The 15,353-nt window shown below is 40.0% G+C and overlaps 5 protein-coding genes and 1 long non-coding RNA gene across 9 annotated transcripts; 4 read left to right on the top strand and 2 right to left on the bottom strand.

Moving 5' to 3' along the window:
• The first annotated feature begins 32 nt into the window (after nucleotides 1-32).
• On the top strand, nucleotides 33-1,038 carry LOC140802508 (CASP-like protein 2D1). Its single transcript, XM_073158039.1, has 3 exons — nucleotides 33-408; nucleotides 492-600; nucleotides 682-1,038. Exons 1-3 carry the CDS (start codon nucleotides 218-220, stop codon nucleotides 943-945), a joined length of 564 nt encoding a protein of 187 aa, XP_073014140.1. The 5' UTR covers nucleotides 33-217; the 3' UTR covers nucleotides 946-1,038.
• A 755-nt stretch (nucleotides 1,039-1,793) lies between these two features.
• Nucleotides 1,794-2,955, top strand: LOC140802510 (uncharacterized). Its single transcript, XR_012111671.1, has 2 exons — nucleotides 1,794-1,922; nucleotides 2,489-2,955. It is a non-coding gene; the product is annotated as an uncharacterized lncRNA (long non-coding RNA).
• A 35-nt stretch (nucleotides 2,956-2,990) lies between these two features.
• LOC140802509 (autophagy-related protein 8C-like) lies at nucleotides 2,991-4,985 on the bottom strand. Of its 3 annotated transcripts, none has more exons than XM_073158042.1 (6): nucleotides 4,808-4,985; nucleotides 4,596-4,645; nucleotides 3,790-3,845; nucleotides 3,656-3,708; nucleotides 3,398-3,516; nucleotides 2,991-3,310 (listed from the first exon to the last, which is right to left on the bottom strand). In XM_073158042.1, exons 2-6 carry the CDS (start codon nucleotides 4,630-4,632, stop codon nucleotides 3,216-3,218), a joined length of 360 nt encoding a protein of 119 aa, XP_073014143.1. In that variant the 5' UTR covers nucleotides 4,633-4,645; nucleotides 4,808-4,985; the 3' UTR covers nucleotides 2,991-3,215. The 3 variants fall into 3 exon arrangements, with proteins under 3 accessions (XP_073014143.1, XP_073014144.1, XP_073014141.1); XM_073158043.1 differs by lacking the exon at nucleotides 4,808-4,985 and adding an exon at nucleotides 4,741-4,801; XM_073158040.1 differs by lacking the exon at nucleotides 4,808-4,985 and having other exon boundaries at nucleotides 4,596-4,734.
• A 1,909-nt stretch (nucleotides 4,986-6,894) lies between these two features.
• LOC140802516 (protein S40-6) lies at nucleotides 6,895-9,044 on the top strand. The gene has a single exon (XM_073158049.1). It carries the CDS (start codon nucleotides 8,153-8,155, stop codon nucleotides 8,651-8,653), a length of 501 nt encoding a protein of 166 aa, XP_073014150.1. The 5' UTR covers nucleotides 6,895-8,152; the 3' UTR covers nucleotides 8,654-9,044.
• Nucleotides 9,045-11,437: 2,393 nt separating this feature from the next.
• Nucleotides 11,438-13,590, bottom strand: LOC140802513 (probable protein S-acyltransferase 1). 2 transcript variants are annotated; one of them, XM_073158046.1, is made up of 5 exons: nucleotides 13,077-13,590; nucleotides 12,812-12,979; nucleotides 12,469-12,732; nucleotides 12,147-12,383; nucleotides 11,438-11,915 (listed from the first exon to the last, which is right to left on the bottom strand). In XM_073158046.1, the coding sequence occupies exons 1-5, from the start codon at nucleotides 13,344-13,346 to the stop codon at nucleotides 11,640-11,642; spliced, it is 1,215 nt and encodes a 404-aa protein (XP_073014147.1). In that variant the 5' UTR covers nucleotides 13,347-13,590; the 3' UTR covers nucleotides 11,438-11,639. The 2 variants fall into 2 exon arrangements, with proteins under 2 accessions (XP_073014147.1, XP_073014148.1); XM_073158047.1 differs by having other exon boundaries at nucleotides 12,469-12,729.
• Nucleotides 13,553-15,119, top strand: LOC140802514 (ATP synthase gamma chain 1, chloroplastic). The gene has a single exon (XM_073158048.1). It carries the CDS (start codon nucleotides 13,773-13,775, stop codon nucleotides 14,880-14,882), a length of 1,110 nt encoding a protein of 369 aa, XP_073014149.1. The 5' UTR covers nucleotides 13,553-13,772; the 3' UTR covers nucleotides 14,883-15,119.
• Nucleotides 15,120-15,353: the final 234 nt, after the last annotated feature.

The following is a 15,353-nucleotide window of genomic DNA, read 5'->3' as shown; positions in this document are numbered from 1 at the left end:
CACTATTAATGCTGAAAAGTCTATGCCCACCTACCGCACTATCATAACTGTTTAAAGAAGCCAAAGCTTTACTCAATTACTCTTCACACTTGTTCAAGTCTTCCACATTTTGTTCCTTTCCAAAGATTGCATCTCCTTCTGCTGCTGCTCTCCTGTCTTAGATCATCATCACCACTTTGCCTCTAGTCTCACTGGAACCACCCCTTGAGCTTGGAAGATGAGTCATAGTGAAGTTGATCACAATCCACCCACCACTTCAAACCATCAGCAGACCTTCAAATTTCTTGAGTTAGGCTTCAGGCTCTGTGTGATCCCCCTTGCTGTGTCATCCATTCTGGTGATGGCCACCAACAAACAGACAGATGATACCTATGGGAAGGTGGAATTTCGCAATCTATCAGGCTTCAAGTAAGAACCATCCTTCCAATTTAGTTCTCTCTTTTTTTCCCCCTTGAGTTGCTCTCCTACAACATGCATGCACTATTCCACAGGTACTTAATTTGGATCAGTGCCATTTCTGCTGGGTCTGCTATTGCTTCCATCCCCCTCTCAGTTTTCAAATTCTACAATAATGATTGGGTCCTCTTTTTCCTAGACCAGGTTAAACTCAAAAATCTTTATTTGGGCTTAATTGGATCTGTGCAAAATCAAGTGTAATGTGTGAAATTTTCCTCCTTGCAGGTTGTAGCATGTCTGATGGTCACATCAGGGTCTGCAGTGGCTGAGGTGCTCTACCTTGCTCATGAGGGTGATAGGGAGGTTTCATGGAGTGAAGTGTGCTCTTACTATGGGAAGTTCTGCAGCAAATCCATGGTGTCACTTGTACTGCATGCCATGGCGTTGATCTGCTTCATTGCTTTGTCTCTGATCTCAGCTTACAGGGTCTTCAGCAAGTTTGAGGCCCCTTCAGTTACTTCCAAGGAAGTCGAAGAACCAGAAAAATAGCTTTGTTTGCTTCTTTGCTTGCAACTCTTCCATGATGATGGCCCTTATGTATTAATATATCTTTTAGTCTCTATCAAGTCTATGTTTCTGAAATTTTCATTTGATTAGAAGATCTGAGGTCACACTGTTCAACAAAAAAGGACTTTGGAGTTTGTTGATAAATGAAGTACATAGTGCCAAGCCTAGACAAGTTAGCCCATGGATCATATCCAACCTAAAAGAAAGATATAAAGCAAGATACCATTCTTTTTCTTTCTTTTATAATATTTTTTAGACCAAGAATATTCAATTCTCTGTACTGACTGAATCTAGAGCAGCAGATAAATTTAGAACTTTTACTACAAGAACCAAGAAGTTTATTTTATCCATGGGAAAATTGGCTTTTAAAAACTATAGTTTAGGCTCTATTATCTTTCACTAATCCATCCATAGTTTTAGCAAATAGACAACCTATACTGGCGAAAGGATGGTTAGATCTACTATTGCATTCAGACAATTAGGATGTCACAAGAACTTTCTCCACAAGAAAAGAAAAGAAAAAAGAGTAGGATGTCACAATAAGCTGAGCTGGTAATGCATAGTGGTTGGGCACTTCTCAAGCCAGATAAGAATTCTCAACCAATCACATGCCTCCAACTCATAAAACAAAAAACTAAGGAAAAGCTAACCTTCCATTCCAACCATCAATTTCCAAACCCCAGAAAAAATTCACCACCAATTGAACTCATCCTAGGGCATACGGACCCACTTGTAATGGAGATGGTGCAGAAATGGGTGCAAGGGAATTGGTGTAGAAATGGACCCACAGATACCTCTTCAATGGGGAGTATTACAACTACTTGCCACCCATGTTGGCACTTGGTACTATTAAAATGAAAGCAACCTTCTTCCCCTCCCCTCTCTTCTTAATCACATCTCAGGGCTAACAACATCTATCAGGCCGTTCCAATCCCTTGAATCCATTGCTAGAGAAAGAGGTATCTGCAAATCTTTTATCTCTCTCTCTCTCTCTCTCACTCTATCTCTCTCTCTAGAGTTTAATTTTATCTTATCTTTTTGTTAGATGTTATATTTTGGTGATATGTTGTAGTGATTTCATGGATATGTGATACATAAGACCTCATATGTGTTAAGAGTTTTGTGGCTAAATCTCGTGTTCATCCTGATCTTTTTGATATGTTAATCTGAGCAGAGTATAAGATCTTTTTACTCCCCTTTCTTCCTTGGCTATGAGCTTATAACCATTTTTTCTGGAAATACAAATGCTCATAAATAATTTATTAATTAAGGTTTGAATCATAATTATCATCTGTAATTATATTCAGTAGCTTAAATGATTCAAACAAGAGCCCATTTTGGAACTCTGTTTAATCATTTCTGCAGCTTTGAGGATAAAACTGCAGACAATTATGCCATTAATCCAAGAATGTAGAAGTAGAGATAACTCCATGAATAGGGCAAATACTTCCTTGGAGAGTTGGCATAGTTTAGTGACCAAACATAACATGAAATAAAACGTGACGAACAATCTCTCAAACTGTAGAATATGAGTTCTGTGGATGATGCCCCAAGCTGGGCAGATCAGTGGGGTGCCGGTGGGATAGGTGACAGCAGCGAGAACAAAGAGAACAAGGCGAAGGATGAGAAGACGACAGGTAAGAAGTCCGCGGTTTCATCGGGGCTGAGCAAGACCAAGACTGTTGTAATTATGGGAGCACAGAAGGTCAAGTGTGGAACCACCAGTGGTATCAAATGGATCAAGACTCAGTACCAGAAGAGGAACTCTAAATGAGAGAATGATGTTTGTATGAATGCTTGTATTGAATAGTTTGCTATTGCCAAACAATGTGAAAAGTATTTGCTGTAACTGTGTTGTGTGTATGCAATTTTGCAAGGACGAGTCTCTTTTCATCCTTTTGCACCGAGAGGTGACCCTTTTTGTGTTTATATTTTATGGATACCAGTGATGCAAGATTCCATATACACCATTCATAGATCTTGCACACAAAAGTCATACTACTTATATCATCTTTGAACAATCAATATAACTCTTTCAAGCCACTTGTAATGACTGTCAAATTCAATAATTGCATTGTCAGGAAGAATTAATGTGTAGCATCATATAAGAATAGTCATGACTACCAAACTAATGTAACATCTCCATAAAACTAAAACAGACACCAGTTTCAAGTAATTCTACATCCTACACAGCTAATGTAAGAATTTTGCAATTCTTTGCTTTTATCTACAAAGAAATGGCTGATGATGCCTCAAGAGGAACCAAATGTGTTCTCGCCACTGTAAGTCATGTAAAGAAAACCATCTTCATCTTTGTTTTCCTCGTAGATTGCGGACATCAGCGCAGCTGCAAGGATAAATTACAGAATTAGGATGATAATATTAAATACCACAACATCTAGAAATCCTAAAGATGAGTAAAATTATTTCTAACCTGTGGGCGGCAATGTGTCCTTAACAAAAATGAAGATGGCCTTTTCTGCACTAAGCTTAATTCTCTTCCTAACAATATAAACAAACTGCCCAGCAGTTAAATCTGCAGGGACTAGGTACCTATGTAGCCACAAACGTTTTGTTTAGAAACATAAAATACAAATTTTAGATATATATTTAGATTGAGATAAAAAAAACTGAACAAGAACACAGAAACCAGAGATGTAATATAGACTCTATATGCAAAAAATGTACTGACTTCTTCTTATCAATGTTTGGTACAGCACTCATTTCAGCCTTCTCGACTATCACCTGGAGTATTGCAGAAAGTACACATAAGAGATCCATTGAAACTCATGATATCCAGAAAAACAAGACGTATTAGGCACTCACAGGAATTCTATCTGGGTACTTCTCCCTGATACGAGCAGCTTCCGCCTGCCTCCTTTCTGAAAAATGGAAAATAAGAATCAAATATTTCAAAAGGATGGAAGAAAGTTTCAAGCACTGTTAAATGAAAATATAGAAAAACAATTGTAGATATATAATGTCATAACAGAACATAACATGGTTGTTTGGATTTTGGACATGCAACTTCTGATGGAAGAGGCATATTAAGAGCTTTACTGTCAGAATCAATTGCTAACTGAACTAAGAATTAATAGGCGCTTAGGCACCTCAGCTAATTTGCATCCGTTATGTTTGCCCTATCATTTTGAAAAACTAGAATTACTCCTACTTACCGAATGTATTTATATACATCTATATACACAAGAGTTCATATATCTCTGTGTGCGAGTGAAAACAGACTCTTTAAGACTTTATAAATGATTAGTGTATCTAATACTACACAAGTAACATTAACAAAGAGTTCCACATCACCATGATAAAAAAGGAATCTAATCATGATACCTGCAATCGAGAGCATATTATTGGTATATAAAACGTAAAAGGATCAAGAACTATCTATCGGATTGCATACAATAACAAAAAGTCGTGAATCTTCGTATTCAGTTTATTTATGCCCTCTAGACAGACAAGCCCCATTAAACGAAATTATCAACCTATAATTAACTGGATAAACAAACAAAGATAAAAGATTACAACTTTGGGATAAAATTAAACCTCTCAGATTCAAAATTCCACGCTTTCCTTCGCGAAAGAAATCAAAGAAAAGGAAAAGAAAGCAAAGAACGAACCGAGGGGATGCTCCAACTTGAAGGAACTTTTCGCCATGGAACGACTCTTCCTGCGATACCCAAAGCAAATCACCATCTTGGTGAAAGAAATCAAAGAACCCAACAAGAGAATCGATAACCAAAAGAGCCAAAGAAAAAGACGGACTTGGATCGATCGAAAGATTACGAAGACGAGAACTAATAAAAAAAAGGGATCGAAGAAGAACACGCACCGGTTCGCAGAGGCAGAGATTTTATCGGTAGATTTGGTTGCCTCGAGAGAGAATTCTTCGTCACGGAACTATAGATTAGACCGGGAGGAGAACGACGAAAGAGATGGTGACGCTTGGGCTTGGTATTATTTGGGGGGAAAAGGTATTTATAGACTCGCGTAGTCGCGTAACATAGCATGATTAGGGTATTTGGGCTCTTTTGCCTTATATGGACTCTTAACAAAATCCAAATTTGGATTCTCAATCTCTCCTTTCTTTTTGGGCTTCTTTGCATATCATCTCCACGGCACTCTCATTACTTTATCTCGATATCTTTGCAAATCAACTCTCTGATAAGGTTTCTTGCAATAAGATCAAAATGTAGGTGCTGATATGCAATTTACTTCTCTCCTTTTCTTTTTTTCGTTTTCATCTCTGTTTGTTTAAATAATATGTTCTCCAGGCCATGTGGCCAGTTGTTGCCATTATACTGGGCTCCCTATGGGCCAACGGGCTAAACTTTCGTAGAAACAAAGAAGCCCACCTTGTAGACCACCGAAGCCCGGATGTATTCAATTGTAGACGTAATCGAGATCAAATGTGTACAATCGATGCATTAGTAAAAAAAGTATCTGCCCACAGTGCATGCCTGCATCCCAGTTTGTAGTAGACTATCATTATAGAGTGCTTCTTCGTGCTGTGGTGTGTTTATCAATTTGACTTATGGGTATGTAATGGTTAAGATTCTAAAAAATATAAGAATGCAAAAAAAGAAAGATATTATTGATTGAGTAAGTAATAATTCATTTTTAAATATATTACCCTACATGTTATTTTTTTATAATTATATTATCTTAATAATTTATCATATATATATATATATCATAATAAGGATATTAATATCAAGTTAAATTAATTCTATCTCTTCAATTGATTTTTTAATTATTTACATATATACTTATTAGTTTAAAATTAATTTAAACTAAAATTTGATAATGGATGGGATAGAGAATCAAATTATAAAATTAAAATTAATCTTTTATAAATGTAAAAGAATGAAATTTAAATTGTCTAGTATTAAATAATATCTTCTATATTTAAGGTATAATTATATGTATTATAATTGTATTTTAAGAGAGATAAATCTTAATGAAAGGGAAGTTAGGCGCACTAAACATTTTGACCAATATAATTTTTTTTTTTTACGTAGTGTAATTTTGAAACCAATACCAGGTATAAAAAAATCGGCTATTATAACAGTTATATTAGAATTATAAATTTAAAGAGGTATTAAAATATTTGCCATCATTATATCATAGTTGCTTAAACACGGAAGTAAAGTTACATTACATTAAGGAGGAGTTGAGTAACTTAATCAAAAGAGAAGGTTGGTGGGAAGGGTAATTAATATCCATGCATCTGGTTTTGGACTGTTATCTTATAGCTTTTAATCACCTTTTTAACGTGAAAGCGTTCTTCATTAGCTCGGTCCTCATGCACATGGACACGCATTATTGCATGCGAATTAAACAATCGTGATCATCAATTAACCTATCCGTATTGGCTGCCACTTTATCAACCTCCTATCTGCATTATAAGTATGTGTCTCCCAAGACAATAAACAAGCCATTACATATTAATCACGTTTCTATGTGTGTATTACCCATACATTCATTAGCTGTACACCAAAAAGTAAGTTTTAAAGTCTTCATTATTGACATTTAAATGGCCTTGTTAACAGTGACATGTAGACTGCTTTGGATGCTAATCCATATGATCAAGGTTGGATCATGCTGCAGTTTGGATAGTTGGACACGCTTGCTTGGCCGGGAAATTAGGCAGTAGTTAAAAGTAAAACAGTTAAAAAACATTTAACTAAAATTTAACTATTACTTGGAGCTAAACACAGTCGCATTTGTGTGGCCATGTTTGATCTGCGAAGGATTGAAACAAAATAATTTTGGAGAGGATTCGCTCGTTGAAAAGAGACAAAACTCACCATCAACTATCCAATCTCTTTTATGGAGCAACCAATAATCCAACTCAAACTTCCAACCATTATATGCCCGCATAAAATGTTTGAAGCATAGGCACATCGGTTCACCCATCTCCATAGTTAGATACGGCATCCCTATAGGGATTCCTATGAGCACATCCCTCCGATGTCGCCACCCTGTCACAGATTGGTTCGAAGCTTTCCTCCTCCCAAGCTATTCGAGAGAAGATAGTGTGCAACGCGGACGCAGGAATTCTCTATAATTGAGGTACTTGGCATGCTATCATTGGCTGCATATCCAAGGATGCCTGCCCAAGTAGACAGATGAAAGAAGTGGAGTTCAAATAAATGATGAGGTGATGTACTCATCAATCTTCCGTTTCAGAGCAGGAACAAGGCAACTGGGAACAAAGAGACAAAGCCATTGGAGGGAGAGAGAGGGAGAGAGAGGGAGAAGAGCTCTATATATCTATTCCCAATCTCCCATAATAACACCTGAGGAAGAGAGAGAGAGAGAGAGAGAGCGCGCCAGCGCAAGTAAACAATGATAAAAATGAGTTCTTTCTTCGCTCTCTCTTATCTCTTAACCTCCTTGGGTTCCTAAAGGAAGTGACCATAGCTCTGGCTCTATTGAAGTGGTACGGATTGAGTTCGTACCCAGCTCTCCAATACTCTTTCTCCACCTTTCTCCATTCACCTTTTCTTCTCTCTCCCATCCGGTACTTCCAGGTCTTCGATTGGCTTGAATTCCTCTACTAACGAGTCAAGATGGGTTCTTTGCTTGCTCCTCACTTTTCTTTCTATGGGCTGAAACCCACCTCAAATCACCCATCACATTGATATTTCCCAGAGGCTTCCGTAGCCTTTCCTTCTCTGTGCTCTAGAGGGAACCATCCCATCTCTTGCCCATCTCTTAAATCCTCCACAGTGGAGCTCCTCTTTCTTTTTTATATTCTTTGGGTAGTGGGGGTTGCTGTAAAGCTAGCTCATTTGGACCATTCCTTTCATCATAGGATATGCTTATAGTGTGATGGACACCAATGTGTATATATATATACCTATCGTATGAAATTTCTGTGAGACCTGGAAAGCAAACCCATATCACAAAATCCATCCTTTTCATATCTGGAAGAGGGAAACAGAGTCTTTGAAGAAAACCCACACGGGGATGCTCCCAAGTTCTTCCCTTTTAGGAAAATAGGAAACTCATGCGATGGATACCAAATGTGAATATCCTCTGAGGAAAAGTGATAACTTTGTAGCGAATCCACACTAAAGAGTCTCCAAGTTCTTGCCTTCATACCCGAACAAAGGTCAGTAGCCATCCTTCACTGGTGTTTTGTTGTGCTTCTCTTTAGTAGTAGTTAGGAATGGCAGATGGGTACGGGGATGAAGATTTTGAGGAAGAGGAGATCTGGGCTGCTGTGAGTGATAAGAAAGATGGGAGCCCAAATGCTAGAAAAGCTAAAGATCTCTTCAGCTTCTCTTCTAACCATAGGCTTCTCCCCTCGGGATCAAGAATGATCCCAAGAACCAATGCCAACACAGAGAGCAGTAGTAGCAGAGGAGTGAGGCAATCTGCCCCTGTTAATATTCCAGATTGGTCCAAAATATACCAGCAGAAGAACACGTCTGAGGGTTACAGCTACAGAAGTAACCACGAGAACGATCACGGCGTCGACGAAGAGGACGGCGAAGGCGACGACGAGGATGGTGACAAGGTTCCACCACACGAGTGGCTTGCAAGGAAGATGGCAAGGAGCCAGATCTCATCCTTTTCTGTTTGCGAAGGGGTTGGGAGGACCCTCAAGGGGAGAGACCTCAGCAAGGTGAGGAATGCAGTCCTCACAAGAACTGGCTTCTTAGAGTAAGATGTCTGTTTTCCTTTTTTGGGCCTCATGTGGAATGTTGGCTGATGCTTTAAAAAAATCCTGTAAATGGTGGTCACTGAGGGGTTGTATGTCAGTCAGTAGTCGTCAGTGCTGCTTTTGCTTCTCTCTCTCTCTCTCTCTCTCTCTCTCTCTCTCTCTCTCTCTCTCTCTCTCTCTCTCTCTCTCTATTTTGTTTGGTTTTGGCTGGCAGCACTGACATTTTGGTCTGGTAAACAGTGAGTTCTGTTACTGGGTATGGGGAAATGGTAACTACTACTTCTTTTTGTGCTGGAAGATATGGTTGTAAACACCTGCTACTGCTACTCCATTGCTGCTGCAAAGGAGGGAGTACAAGAAATTATGAATACTTCAATGCAGTGAATTAAAACTATGTTTATTGTTATCTGCTTCAATTTTCTTGTTTGGCTTCCTGCTTGTTGTCATAAACGCTCCTCTCCCCCCTGTTGATATGGTTGCATCAGAGCTCTCAGAAGTTGTTGCACTAATCATAGAGTAACTACAAGTGTGGCAAGAAAAGGACCTCCCACTTAGCTGAGGTAGGGAAAATATTGCCAACTTGATGTTGTTTTTATGTTCTAGGATCCAGAAAACGTTGTAGCCTTTGCACTTTAATTATGGCTGCAACCACTTCTGGTGGATCAACCAACCAAACCGATGTCATTCCCACAATAGGCTAGCAACCGTCCATTGCTGTTGCATGAGTTATTTAGTTCTCTATATGTCTCAATGGTTGGCTGCCTCAGGATTGGATGCAGGGTTGTGCAGTAATTGGATATAGAGTGGGATTTAGGTTTAGTGCTCCATCGCCTAACTTTTCTATCCAATCTTCCAACCATGCCATCATCCTCTATCCAAATCCCACTTTAGATCACTGTAGCACAATGCCTGAGGAGAAAAGATAAATAAATGGTGTACTACATGTCAATGATCTATATTTAATAAACTAACAAATCAAGAAATAATCGTTGAGGGCCCTGGTGGTTTTTGTCTAGAGAAATTGTATCTCTCATGGGAGAATGTAGGCAAGTTAGGGAGAAGAAGAGGTTTATTCCAATGACATAATGGAGTGGTTGGTGCAGCCTAGATGCAAGAGCTGGGAGGGTTGTTCCAATGTCCCAACATCCTAAGAGTTCGAGATTATTTTAAAAAGAGAGTAGGCTAGATATTTTTTTATCAGGATCTAGATTGGTTATAATTGGTAGTCTAGTACAAAAGACCAAACTTTCCATGAGGAACTAGACAAGATCTCAGTCATCTGCTCCCTGCCTTCTAGCAATTACTCAAATCATTTAAATTGTTTTCGCTAAAAGTTCTGTCCAATAATATATAGCTAAAATAAGAATTATAACATGAAACAGGATTGTGGAATTGATAAAGCAGTACTAGGTGTGCTAATGGCAATTTCCACAAATCTAACACTGATACGATTACAGAATGTCTGGATTAGCAGTAAGGCGATATTAGATTTAAAGTTATACTCAGTTTTCTCTATTCTTCGTCATAAGATAAGATTCTCGTCGAGGAATTCTCCTTGTTTTGATGAATTTTGCCGCAAATTTGTCCCACAAGCGCATTAGTAAATCAGAGTATCTTTCCAGAGATCCTCTCGACAAAATGCAGACTAAATAATGTCAACATGCACTTATGTCTTCCAAATGTTGTTACTTACCGTCCTTTTCCGACACATTACTACTCTAATGGGACAATCTTAATGTTGTCATGATACTATGTGCTGATATACCCTCATGTCACCCTCATATAATTGGAGGACACACTATTTATTAGTGGCTTCCTTTGTCATTCCAAGACACCTCCATGAGGCAGTCTCCAATTTGGAAACCAGTAGCAATTTGATAGCAAGATCTGGAAGAAGCCCATGGTTTTTAAACTGGGGCTAACATCTAAGAATTATAAATGAAACATTCTGAGCTCTGTGGAAGACACGATGCTCTTTTTGATAAATAAAGCGAATCGCTACATGATGCAATCATATAGCAGCCTTACGCAGCAATTGATCATGAAAAAGTATGAATTCTCCTCATATGCACACATTTAATGTAGAAAAGCTTCCTCCATATCAGCATGAACTACCTACCTTTCAGAAACAAAAAGTGTCTATTGGTTATAAAACAAACAACAAAAGATATTCCATTTCATTCGAAAGTTAGCACCATAGATCTGATGGAGTCTCAAGAGTAGACGTAACGGGAGAAGATTTATTTACTACCACCAAAAGTTAGCGAATCTGTCATTACAAATTGACATCATATAAAACCAGGACAAGTTATCAACATGCTGAATAAACCTATTAACCATTGTATGTAAATATCTACAAGTTTTGAGGTGCAGCATAGTCCAACTTTATCTTAAAAATAATCCGTCTCTATCAAATCAAATCACCAACTGTTAAGCTAATGAATAACTTAATTCGTAAGCTTTGATGTCAAGACATGATCTAAGGCTATAAGACATAGGAGCATCTAGACTAGATCTCAAATGATTTGATTGTGGATTGTGACTCTGTTGCTTTTTAAGTTTATGCAGATGAAATGTATGCAGTTCACTGTAAAATAGTGATATATCTTATCCTCTGTGTAGAATCTCTAGATTTAATGGGGCATTACATGGTAGCCTATAGTGATGACAGATTGATACTGTTTGGCGATAAAATATTTCCAATTTATAACCAAAGTGCTACAATAACCTGTCTACTTTCTAAAATTTTCATGGCCAAGAGTTCAAGATAGGCCATAAAAAAAAAGGTTAGGCAATAATAGGCCTTAAGACTACAATTAAGTACATCATGTTCATTAACTTAGCTGTCTCTTTTACATTGAGGCCTCCAGATAGGGTATATATCTCCATGATTTAATGTCCGTGGAGCAAGATGACAAACAAAACTAAACAAGCTCAAGACAATAAAGTATTCAAAGAAAGATCATTCAATATATAAGCAGTGACACCATTACATCGACTGTTTTTCCGAAAAGCTATTTTTTGGTGATCTCCTCCTCTCATTATTATCACTGTGCAACATGGTACTGTTTTCTGTGCCCATTTCCTTTGAAGAGTTCATGAGTGCTCTTATTATTGAATCCCAGTTGGGTTCAACAATAGCTCTGAAGTTGACACTGGAAGGTGGCAATCTGGTGAACAAGGCCTCCCTTATATTTCTGAGTGCTCCCTTGTCATAAGGATTAGGAGAATTCAGATATCGTCGTTTGAAATTCTCTCGCGCTGTCTGCAGAAGAAAAGAAAAGATGGAGGATAAATGGAGATATGTCAGAACTTCTACTCACCAATAAGGAGGGAGTCTATTCTTAAATAAATCCACCTTATTGATCAACCAAAACAAAGCCATGTAGTGTAAATTAAAGATAACAGAGCTATATGGGAGTTGCATGAACACAAAATACTAGCTAGTGTGATAAAAATACTACAGGAAAGATATGGAGATAGTAACAAAGCCTACCTGGTTTAAAGTCATAAGATAGACATGAAAGACCAGAAGACCTCCAAGAAACCAGATTGCCATAAAGCTAAACAATGCCAGTGCAAATGTTTCAGGCGCACATCCCAGTAGTATTCTGAAGATCCCTTCACCAGTCTTTGCCATTTTCCTCCTAATTCTCCATAATGAGAAGGAAAATATGTATGTGAAAAACATGAGTGTCGAGAACACGAACATCATGTAGTAGCGATAATTACGCTGCAGATGAGGAATATGTCAGCAAATTCTTATCCAAATCAACATGTTGTTCATCAGGAGTAGGTAGACAAGTGTTTGATCATACCAATCCTATGCATTGGCCAATCCAAGGGCAATGGTGATCAAACTTCTCTACACAATTGTCGCAGACACTGCAATGGCAACTCCGTGGTGGCCGAAAAATCTTACAGATCCTGCAATATTTGACCTTCATTTGAATGCCATCAATGCTAATCCTCCTGCTCCTAGTCCCTATACTGGTACCAACTTCTGCCAGTGGAGACTTGTTATTCCTTGGAACAACTCCAGGGTCTTTTGTGCCAGCCAAGACCAAGTTAGTGATAACCTGCTGAGGAGACCTTAGTTAGTAAGTTTTTACTTCGATATCTATGTTTGATAATATACTTGTGACAAATATTTACACTAACCATTACTGTTAATATTATGGACAGGGTAGCTGTCAAGTGGGAATGTTCATTTGGAGCATCACTTATGTAGGCACAGAAAATCCAGTCTGAAAGAACAATGGAAATTGCCGTCAAGATGAAACCGCGTGGATCAGGGCCGCAGATCATGCGACCTCTGAAGAAAAACACCTGCATCAGGTAAGAGATATCACAAAATCTTAATCTCTCGAAGAAAGAAATCCAAAACTTAAATGAATGAGCAAAATCAACCAAACTTATAACTTACATTTTTTCCAGGCCACACTTGATAAACTCTTGTTCGTGGAACAGTCATCGGTAGATCAGAGAATAGACCGCAGCAATGCGGGATTGGAATTCTGCACTTCCATACTTTGCTAACGCCAATTCTGATAGCCTCTGCCATGATCTTACTCGATGAATACCGCAAACTCCTCCGATCAGCAGAGGCGCAAACTTCATTCTCTTCCGCATCACCATTAATCTCATCTCCTGCAGAATCCTCTCCTTCGTTTGGAGGTTGTGTGATAGCGTTCATCTCTGGTGCTCACTGGGTCTGAAGTGTTTCCTGTTCACGAGAATATTGACTCAGTACCGAACTTTGTATAACTGAACGAGTAACTAACTATCGAGAGCTATTGGGCCAATTTCTAATGTTGGGCCAACAATGGGCCTGATAATTACCCATACCCTGAACAAAATTAAAAATTAAAAATTAAAAATTAAAAATTAAAAGTTAAAAGAAAGGTAGGGGTGGTAATCCGTAATCCTCAACCCACGGCGTCCCAACGGTCACACTCCCCTTATCCCCAACCCAATCCAAAACCCCACCTCTCTTCCCTCTTCCCCTTCCCTCCACCTCTCGTTCGCTCCTCCTTCAAGCTATCCATCTTTAAGCATCCATTCACAAAGAAAGCTTCTCCCCCTCTTCAATTGTCCCACATTGCCAATTAGGGGAAAAGAAATGTCCTCCTGCGCCAATCTCGCCATGTGGGCACCCGCCGACTCTCTCTCTTCTCGCTCCTTCCTCGCCCCCTCCCGCCTCCTCCCTTCCTCCTCTTCCCCTTCCTCCCGCTCGACCTTGCCGTCGTCCCCGATCCGATGCAGCCTTCGCGATCTCCGCGAGCGCATCGACTCCGTCAAGAACACCCAGAAGATCACGGAGGCGATGAAGCTCGTGGCCGCCGCTAAAGTGCGGCGCGCACAGGAGGCTGTGGTCAGCGGCCGCCCCTTCTCGGAAACGCTCGTCGAGGTTCTTTACAACATCAATGAGCAGCTCCAGACAGATGATGTCGATGTTCCCCTCACCAGCGTTCGCCCCGTCAAGAAGATCGCCCTCGTCGTCGTCACCGGCGACCGCGGCCTCTGCGGAGGGTTTAACAACGCCATCATCAAGAAAGCCGAGTCTCGCATCAAGGATTTGACGTCCCTCGGCCTCGACTACACCATCATCAGCGTCGGCAAGAAGGGCAACAGCTACTTCCAGCGGCGGCCGCAGATCCCCGTCGATCGGTTCCTTGAGGGCGGCAGCCTCCCCAATGCCAAGGACGCCCAGGCCATCGCCGACGACGTCTTCTCCCTCTTCATATCCGAGGAGGTCGATAAGGTCGAGCTCCTCTATACCAAGTTCGTCTCCCTCGTCAAGTCCGACCCCGTCATCCACACTCTCCTCCCCCTCTCCCCGAAGGGGGAGATCTGCGACATCAATGGCGTTTGCGTCGACGCTGCCGAGGACGAGCTCTTCCGCCTCACGACGAGGGAAGGGAAGCTCACCGTCGAGCGGGAGACCGTGCGAACGCCAACGCCGTCCTTCTCCCCAATCTTGCAGTTTGAGCAGGATCCAGTTCAGATCTTGGATGCCCTTCTCCCGCTCTACCTCAACAGCCAGATCCTGAGGGCGCTGCAGGAGTCACTGGCGAGCGAGCTCGCGGCCAGAATGAGCGCGATGAGCAACGCGTCAGACAATGCCGTGGAGCTGAAGAAGACGCTCTCGACCGCTTACAACAGGCAGCGGCAGGCGAAGATTACAGGGGAAATCTTGGAGATTGTTGCCGGTGCTGAGGCTCTTATATAGTTCGGTATTGTATCTGATATCTATCTCGCTTTTTATTTTCTTTGATCGGGAAGTCTTTTATTTTTGGTGGGTGATGTATGATTCATTCCCATATGTGTCTATTTGTAAGCATGGATTACATGATAGAAGCTATCGGTGCAGGTGTTTGCTTTAATGTCTATGAGAAACCAACTGTGGATTCTGAACGGAAGATGTATATCATCTCATTAATATTTATGATCTCTCCTTCTTGCCCAACTGATGGTTGTATCTATTTGTGACATTTATACAGATTTAGAAGTTCCCATATTGCAATGACAATGGCTCTATTCTTTATATTAACATTGTATGGCTGATAATGTAGAAATATCTGCCGTTATCTTGTCGAGTAGATGATGAGAATGCTATTCCACACTAATAATGCTTGCCGTGTGTTAATAAAATCACCTTTTCTTGTCGAAACCAGAATTGATCATATCCATATTTCTCTTC

The sequence above is a fragment of the Typha latifolia genome, unplaced genomic scaffold, assembly GCF_019914945.1.
Source record: "Typha latifolia isolate L0001 unplaced genomic scaffold, TyphaL0001v2 contig_23, whole genome shotgun sequence".
NCBI lineage: Eukaryota > Viridiplantae > Streptophyta > Magnoliopsida > Poales > Typhaceae > Typha > Typha latifolia.
Note: the sequence above shows the minus strand (reverse complement) of the source record. Positions and strands in the feature narration are given on the sequence as shown.

Coding starts and splice junctions, on each gene's coding strand:
- LOC140802508 (XM_073158039.1), top strand. CDS start 218: ATGAGTCATAGTGAAGTTGATCACAATCCACCCACCACTTCAAACCAT. Junction 409..491: donor CGCAATCTATCAGGCTTCAA/GTAAGAACCATC, acceptor ACTATTCCACAG/GTACTTAATTTGGATCAGTG. Junction 601..681: donor TCCTCTTTTTCCTAGACCAG/GTTAAACTCAAA, acceptor TCCTCCTTGCAG/GTTGTAGCATGTCTGATGGT.
- LOC140802509 (XM_073158040.1), bottom strand. CDS start 4,671: ATGGTGATTTGCTTTGGGTATCGCAGGAAGAGTCGTTCCATGGCGAAA. Junction 3,846..4,595: donor CAAGTTGGAGCATCCCCTCG/GTTCGTTCTTTG, acceptor TCCATTTTTCAG/AAAGGAGGCAGGCGGAAGCT. Junction 3,709..3,789: donor AGTACCCAGATAGAATTCCT/GTGAGTGCCTAA, acceptor GCAATACTCCAG/GTGATAGTCGAGAAGGCTGA.
- LOC140802516 (XM_073158049.1), top strand. CDS start 8,153: ATGGCAGATGGGTACGGGGATGAAGATTTTGAGGAAGAGGAGATCTGG.
- LOC140802513 (XM_073158046.1), bottom strand. CDS start 13,346: ATGAACGCTATCACACAACCTCCAAACGAAGGAGAGGATTCTGCAGGA. Junction 12,980..13,076: donor AAGTGTGGCCTGGAAAAAAT/GTAAGTTATAAG, acceptor TACCTGATGCAG/GTGTTTTTCTTCAGAGGTCG. Junction 12,384..12,468: donor TTGGCCAATGCATAGGATTG/GTATGATCAAAC, acceptor CCTCATCTGCAG/CGTAATTATCGCTACTACAT.
- LOC140802514 (XM_073158048.1), top strand. CDS start 13,773: ATGTCCTCCTGCGCCAATCTCGCCATGTGGGCACCCGCCGACTCTCTC.